At 43.4% G+C, this 16,672-nt stretch overlaps 1 protein-coding gene across 1 annotated transcript; it reads left to right on the top strand.

The window, feature by feature from the left end:
• The first annotated feature begins 5,264 nt into the window (after nucleotides 1-5,264).
• LOC147961519 (uncharacterized) lies at nucleotides 5,265-6,509 on the top strand. The gene has a single exon (XM_087533839.1). It carries the CDS (start codon nucleotides 5,265-5,267, stop codon nucleotides 6,507-6,509), a length of 1,245 nt encoding a protein of 414 aa, XP_087389965.1.
• Nucleotides 6,510-16,672: the final 10,163 nt, after the last annotated feature.

Here is a 16,672-nt window from a genome sequence, read left to right on the forward strand (position 1 = left end):
CTCCCCCCTTCCCCTAGTCCTATTAGGACTAGGAGAGGTGGCCGGCCCCCCTCTCTCTCTTTCCCCCTCGGGGAATCCTAGTCCAACTAGGATTGGGGGGAGTCCTACTCCCGGGAGGAGTAGGACTCCTCCTGCGCCCTCCTCCTGGCTGGCGGCCCCCTCCCCCTTGGCTCCTTTATATACTGAGGCAGAGGCACCCCAGAAAGACACAAGTTGATCCACGTGATCTATTCCTTAGCCGTGTGCGGTGCCCCCTGCCACCATAGTCCTCGATAAAACTGTAGCGGAGTTTAGGCGAAGCCCTGCTGCTGTAGTGCATCAAGATCGTCACCACGCCGTCGTGTTGACGAAACTCTTCCCCGACACTTTACTGGATCGGAGTCCGGGGATCGTCATCGAGCTGAACGTGTGCTCGAACTCGGAGGTGCCGTAGTTTCGGTGCTTGATCGGTTGGATCGTGAAGACGTACGACTAGCTCCTCTCTCGTTGCTATGCATCACATGATCTTGCGTGTGCGTAGGAATTTTTTTGAAATTACTACGAAACCCAACACTATGTACATTCTGAACCCCCTAATGTGACACAAGTATATGCACATGCTATGGTTAAGTGTTGCTTGTGTATGGTAAATAGGTTGAGCACCCACCGCTATGTGATGCTATTTTGTTTAGGATTTTGTTCCTCTATGCATGTAATCTCCAGATCATGCTCAAGCATACACACATGGTTGATTTGCATGGAACGATTACTACTAACTAAAGAAGGAAGCATACTTCTTCACATAAAGGAAGATGTCTGTTTTAGTAATATAAACAAATAAAAAAAGATTGTTTGCATACAATTAGATCATTCTCACTTATTAGTTGATGAGTTCAAAGTATGTAGAATCTTTAGTTCTCTGGTTATATTATAGTCAGAATTATACTGTGTGCATGATTTTATCCATTGTTGGTACTATGGATAGAGCTTTGTGTGTAATCTGGAGTTGTTCTTGTTATTGTTCTATCCATTTTATTATACTGTGTGCATGATTTTTCCATTGCTGTTGCATGATTTTATCAACTGTTCGCTCCAAACTGGGAGCTTGTTCTATATTATTCTATAATGAATCAGCTAATAATCTGGAGTTGTTCTTGTTATCCATTGCTGGTACTCCATTTTACTCCAGTTGTTCTAATTCTTGTTAGCTGATTCATGTAACAGGGCAATCATTGAGAGCATGCAGTCGCTCTGTTAGCCCAGTCCTGACTATGGCCGTCCAGTGAGTCCGGCATTTGATCTCTATCGAAGGAGCTCCATGCTGAAGAAGAAAACACTTGTAGAGCTTGTAACATTACTTGGAGAGCTTGTAAAGTATTGTAGAGCTTTGCATTTGTAGAGCTTGTAAAGCATTGTATATGTTGAGCTTGTATTACGTGTCTTTTATAGAGCTTGTAGTGAATCTGGCTATTGTTATTTGAATTATTATGTGTGTTTTCTGCTTGCCTATTTAAATACTGGTTATTTTCTTACTATGAAATTCAAATATGATGTCAAATTGAAATATGAAGAATCTGAGCCTAATAGCTGGGACCCATTTATCAGAACCTGACAAGTGGGACTTGTTTGACTAATGGATCCATTTTATAAAAAAAGAAAACTAAAACTGCTGGTACAAAAAGGCCTTGGCCCATAAAATAAAAAGGCCAAATTGTAGGGCTTGGCCTGTGTAGTTCACCAAAATTAGCAGCGAAAAAAAATATAAATGGGCCGAATTAATGGGCTCGGCCCATATACACACCGAATTGGACCGGGCTGAATCTTGTGCCACATCAGATTGCCACGCTGGATGCCTACGTGGCCTGGGGAGGTTGCTAGTAACCAAAACGCCACAGTAGACGTATTTTGGTCATAAACGTCTACGACCATTCCAGAAGAAAGGTCGCTATAGTCAGTTTATGACCGCCAGCTTTTGACCTTATGTTTTTGGTCACAAAAAGGTCACAAATTGAAAATAGTGACCATTCAGTGACCAATAGTGCTGGTCACAAGTTGACATATTTTTTGTAGTGTCACCAGTTGGGATTGTTAGAGATGTTGATGTCTTGTGTGGGAAAATTAAATATCCTACTGATTTTCTTGTTCTTGCTTCCCCACAAGATGACTTTTGTCCCATTATATTTGGTAGACCCTTCTTGAATACTGTTAATGCTAAGATAGACTGTGAAAAGGATATTGTTACTGTTTGATAGCACACAAGGTGTTCCTCTAGTATTCGGGAGTTGCATAATCTCATAGTTAGAGGAATATGTATAAGTCGTGAAGAAAGCAATAGCAATAAAACTTAACGATCATTATGCTATGCTAACGGGTGGGTCTTGTCCATCACATCATTCTCCTAATGATGTGATCTCGTTCATCAAATGACAACACATATCTATGGTTAGGAAACTTAACCATCTTTGATTAACGAACTAGTCTAGTAGAGGCTTAGTAGGGACACGATGTTTTGTCTATGTATCCACACATGTATTAAGTTTCTGGTTAATACAATTCTAGCACGAATAATAAACATTTATCATGATATAAGGAAATATAAAATAACAACTTTATTATTGCCTCTAGGACATATTTTCTTAAGTGGCAGCATGATCTTACGATTGCCCCCCCTCCGCTTTAGGCGTTATGCAGACTCTTCATGTTTTTGTATTTTGCCTTTTTATTTTTTATTTGTGTGAGAAGACCTTATTTTGCTGTGTGCATCTTAGTAATGCAGAGCCGGGTGTAATGCTTAAATCTTTTAAGTAATAAAGCGCCCTTTTTCGAAAAAAATAGTGTCAAAGTTTCGAACGAAAAACACCGCCTTCCACACGTAACTCCATTTTTAAAGCATTTCAACTTCAAACTTTTTCCATGAGTAACACACACCATCTAAACCCTAAATCTCAAATTTGGAATGATTCTACGTTTAGTAAACATGTGTTTTCAAGTATTTTCTGACTTATGATATGTGTAGCGGGCTGGTTTTAATGCCCACCACTGCAAACTTTTGGATTTTTTTGGAGAAACTTGACGCGGGTTGTCGAAACATATGTGCGGTGGGCATATTTCTTGCCTGCCACTTGTTCATGTTAAAGAAGTGGATGACCCTATCCCAGCGCCACTACTAGTTTTTCTAAATAGCAGTAGCGGGTTCCAAACCATGCCCGCCACTAATTTGAGGCCACCTATAAGCCTTTTCCCAATAGTACATGTTGTTATTAAATATTTTAGAGAAAAGAAATGTGTTAATCATAGGCTTATTAGATGGGTTTTATTGTTACAAAAATTCGATTTGCATATTGCTGATAGAAGGGAGATGATAATCCAGTGGCTGATAATTTGTTTAGAATGGAAAACATACATGCTGTCTATACCTCTTAATAATAGTTTTCATGATAAGCATGTAGCAGCTTTAATGTTTCTTCTTGTGGGAAGGAGCACATGCATCTACCACACACCCTCTATGTGAACGCACGTAAGCATATAAGTTATATACAGTTTTTTCACTTCCAATTTTGTCTTTAATTTTTCTTTCAAAACATTTTAGAAAAGTGTTCCTATATCTTTCAAAAACTGTTTTTAGTTAACCATCTTATGTTTGAAAATCATAAAATGTTTACTTTGTACTTAAAAAATGTGTTAACCTATTTATGAAAATGTTCATCATGCCTTTTTATGAAAAGCATTAATGTATTTATTAAAAATGTTTACCATGTACTATAAACACGTTCGTGGTATATTAAAAAATGTTTACCATGTATTACATAATTTTTCATCATCTATTCGAAAAACATTCACCATGTATTTAAATGTTCATCATGTGTTTAGAAAATGATCATCATGTATTTTTTTAAATGTTCACTATGTATTTAAAAAATGTTCAACATGTATTTAAAAAAAACAATGTTTGTGCTAAAAAGGATTCACCATGTATTTCATAACTTGCACCGTGTATTTAAGAAAACCGTTAACTTGCATTTCATAAATACTTAACATGTATTTAGAAAACTTTTTAAAAATGTTCACTTGCATTTGAGAAATATTTAAATGTGTCTAAAAAATGTTTAACCTATATTTGAAAAATGTTTATCGAGTATATGAAATCATGTCAACGTGTATCAAGAATAATAAAATAAAATATGAGGAATAAATGAGAAATAATTTTTTTAAACAAAAATAAAAAACCGATGAAACCATAAACCGGTGGAGAAAAGCAATAAAAGAACAAAATGGATGAAATGTTGCAAAGAATGCATGGAAAGTTCCCAAATTGTAGAAGGCAACATTATTGGGTCGGGCCACTCAGAACATACGACACGGTAGGCAAGCGGTGGATCTATCCTGTAATAAGGGTGACATAGCTTTTATCGGACAATAACTAGAAGACTTTGTTCTTGATAGATAGGCTCACGGGCTAAGCATTTAAACCTAAAATCTATCCAAACCAGTTTAGGAACTAAACATTTTTCTCTTAAAAACGATAAACCAAACACTTGCACTAAAAAGGGCAAATGTTATATCTCGCTCAAAAGCAACACTAACATATTTCACGCTAAGGGTTTTACCCCCCACGTTTAGGTACTGGGCTGGTCCATTTTTATAGTTTTTCCTCATTCGCTGGTTACAATCAAGTTCGCACGCCAGATCTACAGAGTCCGCTACGAGAAACTACCGGATTGGTGTGCAGTTTGCTGGCACCTTGTCCATGTGTTTAAGGAACACGGTGATGGAGTTCATCCACCGTCGGCCTTGTACTTCAAAGATCTCCGGGCTACATGGGCAATGCGGACGGGAACTGGCCCCGGTGGGGGTCGGGGACGTAGGGGAGGAAGAGGCGCTCGAGGTGGAAGGGCAACAGCTGGGGACGCATGGCAGACAAAGCCGGTGGACATGGAAACTGCTATCACTGACCAGACTGGCACGGAGGAGGATATTGATATGTTTGAGGCAAGCAGGAAGAGAGGAGGCAGGGAAGAAGTTATCCAGGGAAGTGGCATTCAACAACAACTGAAATTTTTTGACAATCCACTAGCGATTGTGCCGTCATCAGCAAACCCTACCAGTCCGCCCCCCAAGAGGGACCCGAAGAGAGTCAAAGCATCAGAAGAAAGCGAAGGAAGCAATGCAGCAGCAAAACCAAATGAGGCGGGCCCCTTTGACAGGCGCCGCCGGGCCCAATGAGTATCCTAGTGTGGAACTGTCGTGGTGCTGGCAAACCAGCGACGGTTCGAGAGCTTCGCAATATGGCGAAGCAGTTTGCCCCCTCTCTTGTATGCATTGTTGAGACTCAATTAGAGGGTACTCGTGTAGAAAATTTAGCAGAATCATTTGGTTACAATAAAGGTTTTGCTGTTAGTAGTTCTGGTAGGGGTGGTGGCATAGGCTTGTTCTGGAATGACTCAATAAAGGTTGAAATTATTGGTTACTCAGAGTACCATGTGGATGTGGAAGTGGATTCTTTGCTAGGAATTCATGCAAGATTTACCTTTGTCTATGGAGAGGCCCAGGCAAACGAGCGTTTCAAAACGTGGAATATGTTGAGGGGTATATCCAGCTCCAGTGCTCTGCCTTGGGCGGCCTTGGGGGATTTCAACGAAGTTTTAAGAGCAAAAGAACACGATGGTATTGGTAACAGGAGCCAGGCGCAGATGGATGCGTTCCGGGATGCACTCGATACATGCGGATTAGTGGACATTGGTTATCAGGGAAATCCTTGGACTTTTGAAAAGAGAGTCACAGGAGGCACGTTCATACGTGTACGGCTGGACCGGTTTGTTGCCTCACCGGCTTGGTCATTAGCGTTCCCGTTTGCAAAGCTCGAACACAAGAACACAGCTAGCTTGGACCATGCGGCAATTGTTTTAACTCTTGCTGATGAGAGTGTGGTTAATAAGGGACCACAACCATTCAGGTATGAGCTTATGTGGGAACGACACCCTGACTTTCTTGAACTCGTCAACGAAAATTGGAACAAAGCTGTTGCTAACACGGTGAAGGAGTTAAAGGCGAAGCTGAATGACTTGTCGAAGGGTCTAGCAGTCCGGGACCGAACGGAGTTCGGATCAGTGTTAGCAGAGATAAAAAAGCTAAAGTCTGATCTTGATGTTTTGCGCTCCCAGCCAGGCAGGATGGGGCCGACTCACCTTGAGACAAAAGTGATGGACCGGCTGGTCGAGTTATACCACCGCGAGAAGATCTTGTGGCGTCAACGGGCTAGAGTTAAGTGGCTGTCTCATGGGGACAAAAATACCTATTTCTTTCACCTACGAGCGAGTAGAAGAAGGAGGAAGAATAAGATAAAAGCTCTCTTGCGACCTGATGGTAACCTCACGGAGGAAACAGAAGAGATGGAGGACATGGTAAATTCTTTTTATGTAAACATTTACACTTCGGAGGGAGTTCATGATATGGAGAGAGTGATTGGTACAGTGCCAAGGAAAGTAACGGACGAGATGAATGCTCAACTAAATGCGCCCTACTCACAATAGGAGGTGAAAGAGGCCCTTTTTCAAATGTTCCCCATGAAGTCACCTGGACCCGATGGCTTTCCCGCTCATTTTTTCCGACGACATTGGGGTGTGTGTGGTGAAGAAGTCACAAAGATGGTGCTGAGTATAGTAGAAGGGAATGAGTCGTCAGAAAGTATCAATGAGACTATTCTAGTCTTGATCCCCAAGGTAAAAGATCCAAACCAGTTAACCCAATTCCGCCCAATCAGTCTTTGCAATGTTTTATATAAAATTGCTTCAAAGGTGATCTCGAACCGGCTAAAAGTGGTACTCCCTGATATTATTAACCCGGAGCAGTCAGCTTTTGTTCCGGGTAGATTGATCACTAACAACATAATTGCAGCGTATGAATGCCTACATTTTATGAAGAGAAACAAAGCAAAGAAGAATCAACATTGTGCTCTTAAGCTGGATAGGATGAAGGCCTATGACAGGGTAGAGTGGGCATATCTTCGAGCTATTATGGTGAAACTTGGTTTCACACAAAGATGGGTGGAGATTGTCATGGGCATGGTTACTTCAGTAAAATTCTCGATGATGTTCAATGGTAAGAAGTTGGAGCAGTTTATTCCTTCATGTGGAATCAGACAGGGGGACCCAATCTCCCCATAGTTGTTCTTGTTGGCAGCAGAGGGCCTTTCGTGCCTGTTAAAATCTCGAGTTGAGTCATCAAACCTTAAGGGAATACAAGTGGCACCTTCGGCGCCGCATGTAAACCATCTTCTTTTTGCAGATGACAGCCTGCTGTTTTTCAAGGCGAATAGTGTGGGAGAAGATGAGGTTAACCAGGTCTTGGATGTTTATTGCCAAGCAACAGGGCAGCGCATAAATTATGGTAAATCCTCAATATTTTTCAGTAAGGGTGTTCCGGAAAGTATTAGAGATGAGATCAAGCAAACCCTTCAAGTCCCCAATGAAACTTTAAATGAAAAGTACTTGGGTATGCCTTCTGATGTTGGTTCATCAAGGAATGGAGCCTTCAAGTTTTTGAAAGATAGATTATGGAGCAAAATTCAAGGATGGATCGAGAAAACACTCTTGGCAGCAGGCAAGGAAGTGTTGGTTAAATCGGTGGCACAAGCCATCCCCGTTTTCTCCATGTCTTGTTTTAAACTCCCGAGGGGACTATGTGAACACCTAAACATGCTAATAAGGAAGTTTTGGTGGGGAAGCAAAAACAGACACCGGAAACCAAGTTGGGTATCCTGGGAGGCGATGACACAACCAAAGGCGATGGGGGGTTTAGGCTTCAAAGATTTTGAGCTTTTTAACCTTGCCATGCTAGCTAAACAAGGTAGGAGGATCATGCAACAACCAAACTCGTTGAGCGCCCAAATTCTCAAGAGCGTGTAATTTCCAGACTCAACGATCTTGCAAGCACAGTTGGGATCCCGTCCAAGTCAAATTTGGAGGGCTATCAAAGAAGGAGTTGATGTTTTGAAGCTTGGTCTTATTAAGCGCATTGATAACGGGAATTCCACGGATGTATGGTCAGACAACTAGATCCCTAGAGATGAAATGCTATGTTCCTATGGTAGCAAGATTGCTAACCCGGCAAGGCTGGCCTCGGACTTCTTCAGCTTGAGCACCGCTGCTTGGGACAAGCAAAAAGTTGAGCAAACCTTCATGCCTATGGATGTCGAAGACATCCTAGCTATTCCCATTAGCACCCGAAACTTTGATGATTATTGGGCATGGCACTTCGAGAGAAACGGCAAGTTCTCAATTTGCTCGGCGTATCGGATGATGGTGGCCATACGGAACCGTAGAGGAGCTTGGCTCGAAGAAGCAGCCGGACCCTCGACTAGGAGAAATGAGGAGAAGTCATGGAAGCAATTATGGAATGTGCGGGTGCCATCTAAATTCAGAATGTTCCTATGGCGGTTAGCTAGGCAATCCCTTCCCACTGAGGATGTCCGCGCTCACCGCAACATGTCGACCTCTAGCTCGTGTGCCTTTTGCGGTCCGAGGGATTCCTGGAGACGCTCTCTCCTTGAGTGCTCAGTCGCAAGATGTGTATGGGCTCTGGAAGATGGTGAAACGGTGGACTGCATGATCGCAACGTCTGAACCAACTGCAGGACAGTGGCTTTTCACCCTCATGGCATCCTTGGATCATAGTATGTTCGTCCGTATGGCAGTCACTCTATGGGCAATCTGGACAGCACGGTGAAAATATATACATGAGGGGATTACTCAGAGTTCGCAGGCCACTTCTCTATTTGTCAGCAGATTTTTGAAAGAGCTAGAGCTGAGTAATACTACTCCTCAGCGCACTTTGCAGGTTGCCCCTCAGGGAAATGTGTCAGCACATGCAAGACCCAAAGCGCCACCGGTGGGATACATCAAAATCCATGTGGATGGTGCTGTTCTACGCAACCGGCGAGGTGCCGCGGCGGCTATCTGCCGTGATCAGGCGGGTAACTATATGGGAATTCGACACATGTCATTCCAGGGATAACGGACCCACCCACGTTGGAAGCAATAGCGTGTCGTGAAGGCCTTGCTCTGGCGGAGGATCTTCTCGTCAGGAATTTAATCATCGCTTCGGATTGCAAGCGGGTTGTTGACGACATCAAGCTTGGCAACCAGGGCGCTTAGGGTTCTGTGATTACAGAGATTAAACTTCGTTCTTCGGATTTCACTTGTAATTTTGTTTTTGAAAGCCGCTCTTCGAACGGTGAAGCTCATAGTCTAGCTAAGCATGCACTTTCTCTCGGTGCGGGGCGCCACACTTGGTTGGTTAACCTCTACAATCCGATTTGTATCCCACTCCATGTGGATTATCATCAATAAAGCTTAGTATTGCCCTCAAAAAAATTTTGTTAGGTTTTTTGGTTTTTCATTTTATTCACAGGTTTTCCTTTTTTCCACCGGTTTTCTTAATTTTTTTCTGGGTTTCATTGGTTTTAGTCTACTTTTACTTTTCCTTTTTTTTTCACCTTTTTCTTTGTTTTTCTGTTGATTTTACTGGGTTTTTCTTTCTATTTCTCTTTGGTTGTACTTGTTTTTGTTTTTTAGTTTCTTTGTCGGTTTTCACTGGTTTTCGTATCCATGAGAATTTTTTTCCTATACACATTTTTACCATATTAGAGATGCTTGATTAGAATTTATCAAATACTCCCTCCCTACCAGTGTCAAAAAACATCTAACATTATGGGACGGAGGGAGTACTTGATTAAAATTTTACCAATGCTTGATTATCATTTTTTAAATACATGACCAACTTTTTTCATACATATTCTCTATATTTTAACACATTTTCCGTATACATGAGAAACATTTTTCTATAAACATTAAACATTTTTCAAGTTCTTGATTAAAATTTTCAAATGCTTGATAATTTTTTTGAAATACATGATCATTTATATTTATAAAAATTGTATATTTTTTTATGAATATTTCATATACATGACAAAAGATAATCCTATACACATTTAATTTTTTAACTGCTTAATTAAAAAAATGAAATACTCCCTACGTCCCATAATATAAGAGCGTTTTTGCACTACACCATTGTTAAAAATGCTCTTATATTAAGGGACAGAGGGAGTACTTGATTAACATTTTGTAATGCTTTATTGGTATTTTTGTAAATAAATGATCAAATATTTTTCATACACATTTTTTATACATTTTTGGTATATATAGGATTTTTTCTATACACATTTATAATTTTTGAATGCTTGATTAACATTTTTAAAATGATTGATTAACATTTTAAAATACATGATCGACTTTTTCATACACATTATATACTTTTCATATACATGAGAAACATTGCTTCAAATGCTAGATTAATATTTTTCTAATTTTCTATGCAAACTTTTAAAAAATATATATATTGATAATATCTGAATGTATAAACCAAAGTAAAAAATGGAATTGAAAAACAAGAAACGTGAAGAAAAACGAAAAAATGAGGTTGTGGCCTTCTGCACGCTTGGCTAGCCCAGTCTCGCACTCGCCGAGGTGAGGCTGCCAAATGTACACACTTTCTGATTCTCAAAAAAAATGTACACACTTTCTAGCCTGGTCTTCCTGACCACCGAACAAAATATTGAGAGTCTAACTAGTACATCCAGGCCAGAAAGCGCATTTGACCAGCCATATGCAGCTTTGTACAAGAACCAAACTAAGGGCATCTCCGATGCGGACCTTAAAATCGCCTACATTCATTCGGATCACACGGTTCGGATGTGTTTTGCCATTCAACATGTGCCTGTATCAACCAGAAGCAAACCCGGGGGTTTAAGAGAGTCCAGACTGCTGCCACGCTAGCGTCTGAGAACGCTGGCCCACCCAAAACTCCTTTCCTTCGCCCACGTCATTCCACGCTAGAGCGTCAGTGTCACATTCATGCTGGTCCAAAGCAGACGTGACCACTTGCTCGAGCCGGTATTGAAGCGGTGCACCTGTCGAGAGCGTTGCCTGCTGCATGCCCGCCATGCATGCCTTCTCTTCGCATTGAAACGGCATACGTCTTCCCTCCTACCTCCAATAAACCAGCGCGTGTGTCGAGGAACCTACTGACGGTGCACAAAATCGTCAGATTTCTTGGTAGGGTACCTAGCGTAGCTGGAAGTCACAGATCGGAGATCGCACGAGGAATTTACCCAGGCTCGACCCTCCATGGCGGAGCAATACCCTACATTTTGCTTGTGCTTGTTAATGATGGTGGGTATACCTTGAGTGAGGGATTAAAGAGATATATGAGTCTCCCGTTATATACACGATGGAGTCAAAGGGTTTTACAAAGGGATATGTGATCTAGCTGGCCGTCATCATCAACTTGGGGATCAAAAAGGTCCAATGACGTCGCTCCCTTCCTCCGGACTCCCTCCTGCCGCTAGATACGTAGTGGGCCTCATGGGCCTAAGGACGGGCCCTCTGCCGGACACCCTATGATGAGCCACTCGAGTGTATGACACCGTCACGTACTCCAACGCCTCGAGTGCCACATATTCGTAAATGTGGCACCCGGCATTAAACACCTCGTCGATTGGCGCCTCGCATCCGTTCACTATTTAAATGTGGCTAGGTACACTAGTAGAAAAAGGGCCTATTGTCCCGGTTCGTAAGGGCCTTTTGTCCCGGTTCCTGAACCGGGACTAAAGGGTCGGTACTAATGCCCTGTCCCTTTAGTCCCGGTTCAATCCAGAACCGGGACAGATGGGCCTCCACGTGGCCTGTGCACGGAGCCCAGGCAGGAGGGCCTTTGGTCCCGGTTGGTGGCACCAACCGGGACCAATAGACATCTACGCGTCAGCATTTCTGTGGCTGGGGTTTTTTTAAGGGGGGGTTGGGGGTTTTGGGGGGTTAATTTAGGTGTTTCATATATTGTGTTAGCTAGCTATAATTAATAAGAGAAGTGTCCTCTTTTATGTCCGTGCTTAGTCGACGCTACGTACTATACATACGTATAGAGAGGACTAGACACGCTAGCTAGCTAGTAAGCAAACGAAGGAAACAGAAGATCGTCATGAACATATATGCATACGGAGAGAAGTGATATCGACCACCTCTCCTTCTCCGAGAGATTGGTCGAACAACAAGTTCTCGTATATCTATCCGACACTATCGGCTACATATATACAATAATTATCTCTTACAAATATAATCTCCTAACATACGGACTCATGGTCCACATAGTATTCTCCGTCTTCAGCGATCACGTGGTCAAGAAAGAATGCCGCCAATTCCTCTTGAATTGCTCGCATGCGAGCTGGTGCTAGGAGTTCATCTCGCTTCCGAAACATCTAATTTGAAGAAGGGGGTCAATACATATATATAAATATGAATGAATGAAACTCAACACAAATGATGGTAATAAAATAAAATTGTGAATGTTGTTATTTACGCACTTCATATTGTTCGTCAGAGTAGCCCCGCTCACAGGTCGTGTGGCGGATGGACTCGCAAACGTAGTATCCACAGAAATCATTCCCTTATTCCTGCCACAACCACTTTATAAGAAATAGAGGTCAATCAAACTGATAAGCAAGAATGCCAAATGGTATTGATGAAACTAGCGCTTGAATCAATAGGAGATGCGCGGAACATACTACTATAGTACTTACTTTCGGGTGTCTAAATTGCAGCTTCTTCGGGAGTCCTGGAGCTTTTTTGGTGAATTTTTCCAAACCCTGCCAGACAAAGAAAACAATTACTTGATATATCAGGAAATGAACAAAGTTGTTGATATGGTGGATAATGATCGATTTAACTTACTTCTCGAGCATCTGAATCATGTCCGCATAGTCCTGGGGATCTTTTCGTCTTGAGTCTAAGACGGTTACTAGTCCCTGCTCAAGCTTAATCTCTAGGAGAATATACTGGAAACTGCACACGCATGCATAACTCATCAATTACATTACTATAACCTTGACTAATATATAAGGGAAACCGAATATGCACAAGACAGTAACACTCACTTGAAGTTGTAAGGAAAGAGTATTATATCTTTGTTTTCATTTATGACCAACGATCGTAGCAAGTTGTCCTCGGTATCTGCGGCATGAAATTTAACCTCAATTGCATCTATGAGATATGTGTTAATGAACCCAATATCACCGACTTGTCTTTTCTTCAATTCGACGATCTTCAATCTGCATAATATAGTCAGGATAATTATAAATACATGCAATGAAAGAGCTGAGCTATATAGAGAGACTTAATGACAGAAGTAGTACTACTTACAGACAGTAGCAGGTGACCGTTGCTTTATCGAGGGCCAATTGATTGAAAAACTGAAAGAACTCCTCAAATGGAACAGGCAACAAATCAATTCCAACGAGGTCATGCTCCTTTTTAACTCTCACATACAAAGTACTCCTCCCCCCAGACTCTCTGCAGATTTTCAAGTACCAATCATGCAATCTTCGCATCATCGTTGATAGAGATCTTTCATCTTTGACGAGAGGCTTCCCGTACTCGTATCTTTGTATCTGCACCTCCATGAAATCATAATGTACATCGTCGGGCAGGTAATCTCCAAGATTGCTATAACCGGGCACCATCCTCGGCTCATTAGCGACGATGTCGCTAGGCACCTTGAGCGGGGGGCACGATTGCTTCGCTTGTTCGCCGAGCTGGGCAATTTGTTTCCCAGCTCGTCGTTCTTTCAGCCTTTGATCACTGAAAGTACTTCCCGACTGCTCCGCTTCGACAAATTCCTTTCCAATAATGCACTCATAGTTTCCTTTCGGCGGAGACTTGGGTGGTTTTGTCAGGGCAACAAGAGTGCGCTTCGCTTTCACCGGATCTACCTTCTCCTTCGGAGGTGGACGTTTCTTTGCTTTCACCCCTTCAAATAAGTTCCTCACTTCTTCTCGCGCGATCTCGGCGTTCTCCTCTGGGGTCCTCTCGTATGGTAACTTCTCTGGAGTCTTCAGAGAAGGACCGAATCTGTATGTCCTCCCGCCTCTGGCTGTACTGCTAGACGCCGGTAGAGCAGATGGAGCGGTTGTCTTCTTTACTTGCTTATGAGGCGAAGGAGAAGGACTACAACGCGCCGGAGCAGCCGGAGCGGCGGCAGGTCTCTTCCGCCCTTGCTGACGAGGCGGAGAAGGAGGAGGCTGGCTGCTCGGGCGCGCCAGCGCAGGCGGAGAAGGAGGTGGAGTGCCGCCATGCGCGGGAGAAGGAGCAGGCCGAGTGCCCTGATCGTCACTCGCCGGAGGAGGAGGCGGTTGTGGAGGCTGAGTGCCCTGACTCGTCGTCGGAGGAGGAGGAGGCAGAGGCGTCCGGTTCGGAAGGTTGATGAGCTCCTTCCGCCATAGGCATGGAGTCTTCAGAGCAGAACCCAGCCGAGTCTCCCTTCACCGGTAGGGTGGTCAAGCTGGAGGTCCTCAAATCCCTCCGTTATTTCATCCACCATCACCCTAGCATATCCTTCTGGAATCGGCCGGCAGTAAAAAGTTGTGCCGGGTTCAGTAGGAAAAACAGATCCAACAGCCGCCTTGACCTTCATATTAATCCATTGCGTCATAAGGTGGAAATTTTGAGACTCCGTGATAGCATCCACGGGATAGCTGGCAGGAGCCGTCAAGACATGCTCCGGCTGAAGCAGCTCGGTGGAAGCCACGCTGCTTCTCCGCTGAGATGGCGGGGTAGCTTCGGGGGAAGCTTCGGCAGTTCATTTGCTGCGATTTGCTTCTCGTTCCTCTATCGCTTGTACCCTAGCGTGCAGCGCCTGCAGTTGGGTCTGCTCCACTTTCTTCCTCCTCTCGTGGCATTTGTAACCGCCTGCGTCCGGAAACCCAACCTTCCACGGAATGGAGCCTGGCGTGCCTCGGGTCCGTCCAGGGTGCTCAGGATTCCCGAGGGCCATTGTGAGCTCGTCGTTCTCTCTGTTTGGAACGAACGTCCCTTGCTGTGCTGCTTCGATATACTACTGAAGCTTCTTGACTGGTATGTCCATTTGATCGTTCGTCCAAATGCACTTCCCTGATACAGGGTCCAAGGTTCCGCCAGTCCCGAAGAATCAAGTCCGTCAACGATCTGGCGAGTTAATTGTCTCTGGTTCGATCCCTTTATCAACCAGATCATTCTCAGTCTTGGCCCACTTAGGCCGGGCTACGAGGTAGCCACATGACCCCGTGCGATGGTGATGCTTCTTCTTTGCAGCATTTTGCTTGTTTGTCGCTGACATCTTCTTACTCTTTTCCGATGTCTTGTGGGCCACAAATGCGGGCCAGTGATCTCTGATCTTCTCATATCTGCCCTTGAATTCTGGTGTCTCTTTATTTTCGACAAACTTATTCAGCTCTTTCTTCCACCTCCTGAATAGTTCTGCCATCCTCTTAAGAGCAAAATACTTGATTAATTGCTCTTTAACTAGCTTCTCCGGATCATCCTCTGGCGGTAGGGTGAAATTTGACTTCAGCTTAGTCCAAAGATCATTTTTCTGCATATCATTGACATAAGACACCTCAGGGTCTTCTGTAGCCGCTTTAACCATTGCTGGATGCTGATCGGGATCTTGTCCGTAACCAAAACCCCGCACTGAGCAACAAATGCGCTCTTTGTCCGGAGGAGTTCAATCGGTTGGCCGTCGGGCGTGATTGCTATGATCTCAAACTTTTCATCCGAGCTCAACTTTTTCTTCAAGCCTCGTCTCTTTACCGAAGTTGTGCTCGATCCGGAGAGCTAGAAAAAAGAACAAAGACTTAATTAATATGTGTACATACCAAAACAATGAATGCATCAATTAGCTAGTCAGCAGAAGCTTAAATAATATATATACCTCCCCGGACTCGGTTCGGTCACCGGAGACGTCATCACAGTCTCCTACTTGCACCGGCATTGGGTCACCGGAGCCGTCCTCACTGTCTCCTTCTTGCACCGGCATTAGGTCACCGGAGCCATCATAATCATAGCCAGCTGCTTCCTGACCATCGGTGTTGTTGAGAAACAATGAGCAGACGGCATCACTTCCTCGTGCAATTATGTCCCCCAACAACTCTTCTTGTACTTCGTCTCGGGTGGTGTCCATAGTTTCTACAAATATTTACAACATGGCAATTATTATTCAAACATGACAGATGGATATATTAGTGGCAAATGTAGAACTAATATTAATTAGTGGCCTCGACGCTGCTTCTCTAGGGTTTGGGGTGGCCTCGACAACGCTTCAAGGATAAAAAAAGAAGAGGAAGAAGAAAAAAAAAGAGGAGAAGAAAGAATAGAGGAGTAAGAACTCCTCTATTCTTTCTTCTCCTCTTTTTTTTCTTCTTCTTCCTCTTTTTTTTATCGGGAACGAGGGTCGTCGAGGGTCGCCGAGCGGTAGAGAAAACCCTAAATAGCAAGTATCATGGGTGTGAGATACATGTGGCCGTCAGTGTCGGACACTACATGGGCGTCAAAGCCCACGTCACTTGTGGGACGTGCATGTAGTGTCCGACACCGACGGCCACATGTATCTCATACCCATGATACTTGCTATTTAGGGTTTCTTCTTCTCTTTTTTTTCTTCTTCTTCCTCTTTTTTTTATCGGGAACGAGGGTCGTCGAGGGTCAGGGTCGCCGAGCGGTAGAGAAAACCCTAAATAGCAAGTATCATGGGTGTGAGATACATGTGGCCGTCGGTGTCCTTTCTTCTTCTCTTTTTTTCTTCTTCTTCCTCTTTTTTTTATCGGGAACGAG

The sequence above is a fragment of the Triticum urartu genome, chromosome 7A (assembly GCF_056163025.1).
Source record: "Triticum urartu cultivar PI428250 chromosome 7A, HENAU_Tu73, whole genome shotgun sequence".
NCBI lineage: Eukaryota > Viridiplantae > Streptophyta > Magnoliopsida > Poales > Poaceae > Triticum > Triticum urartu.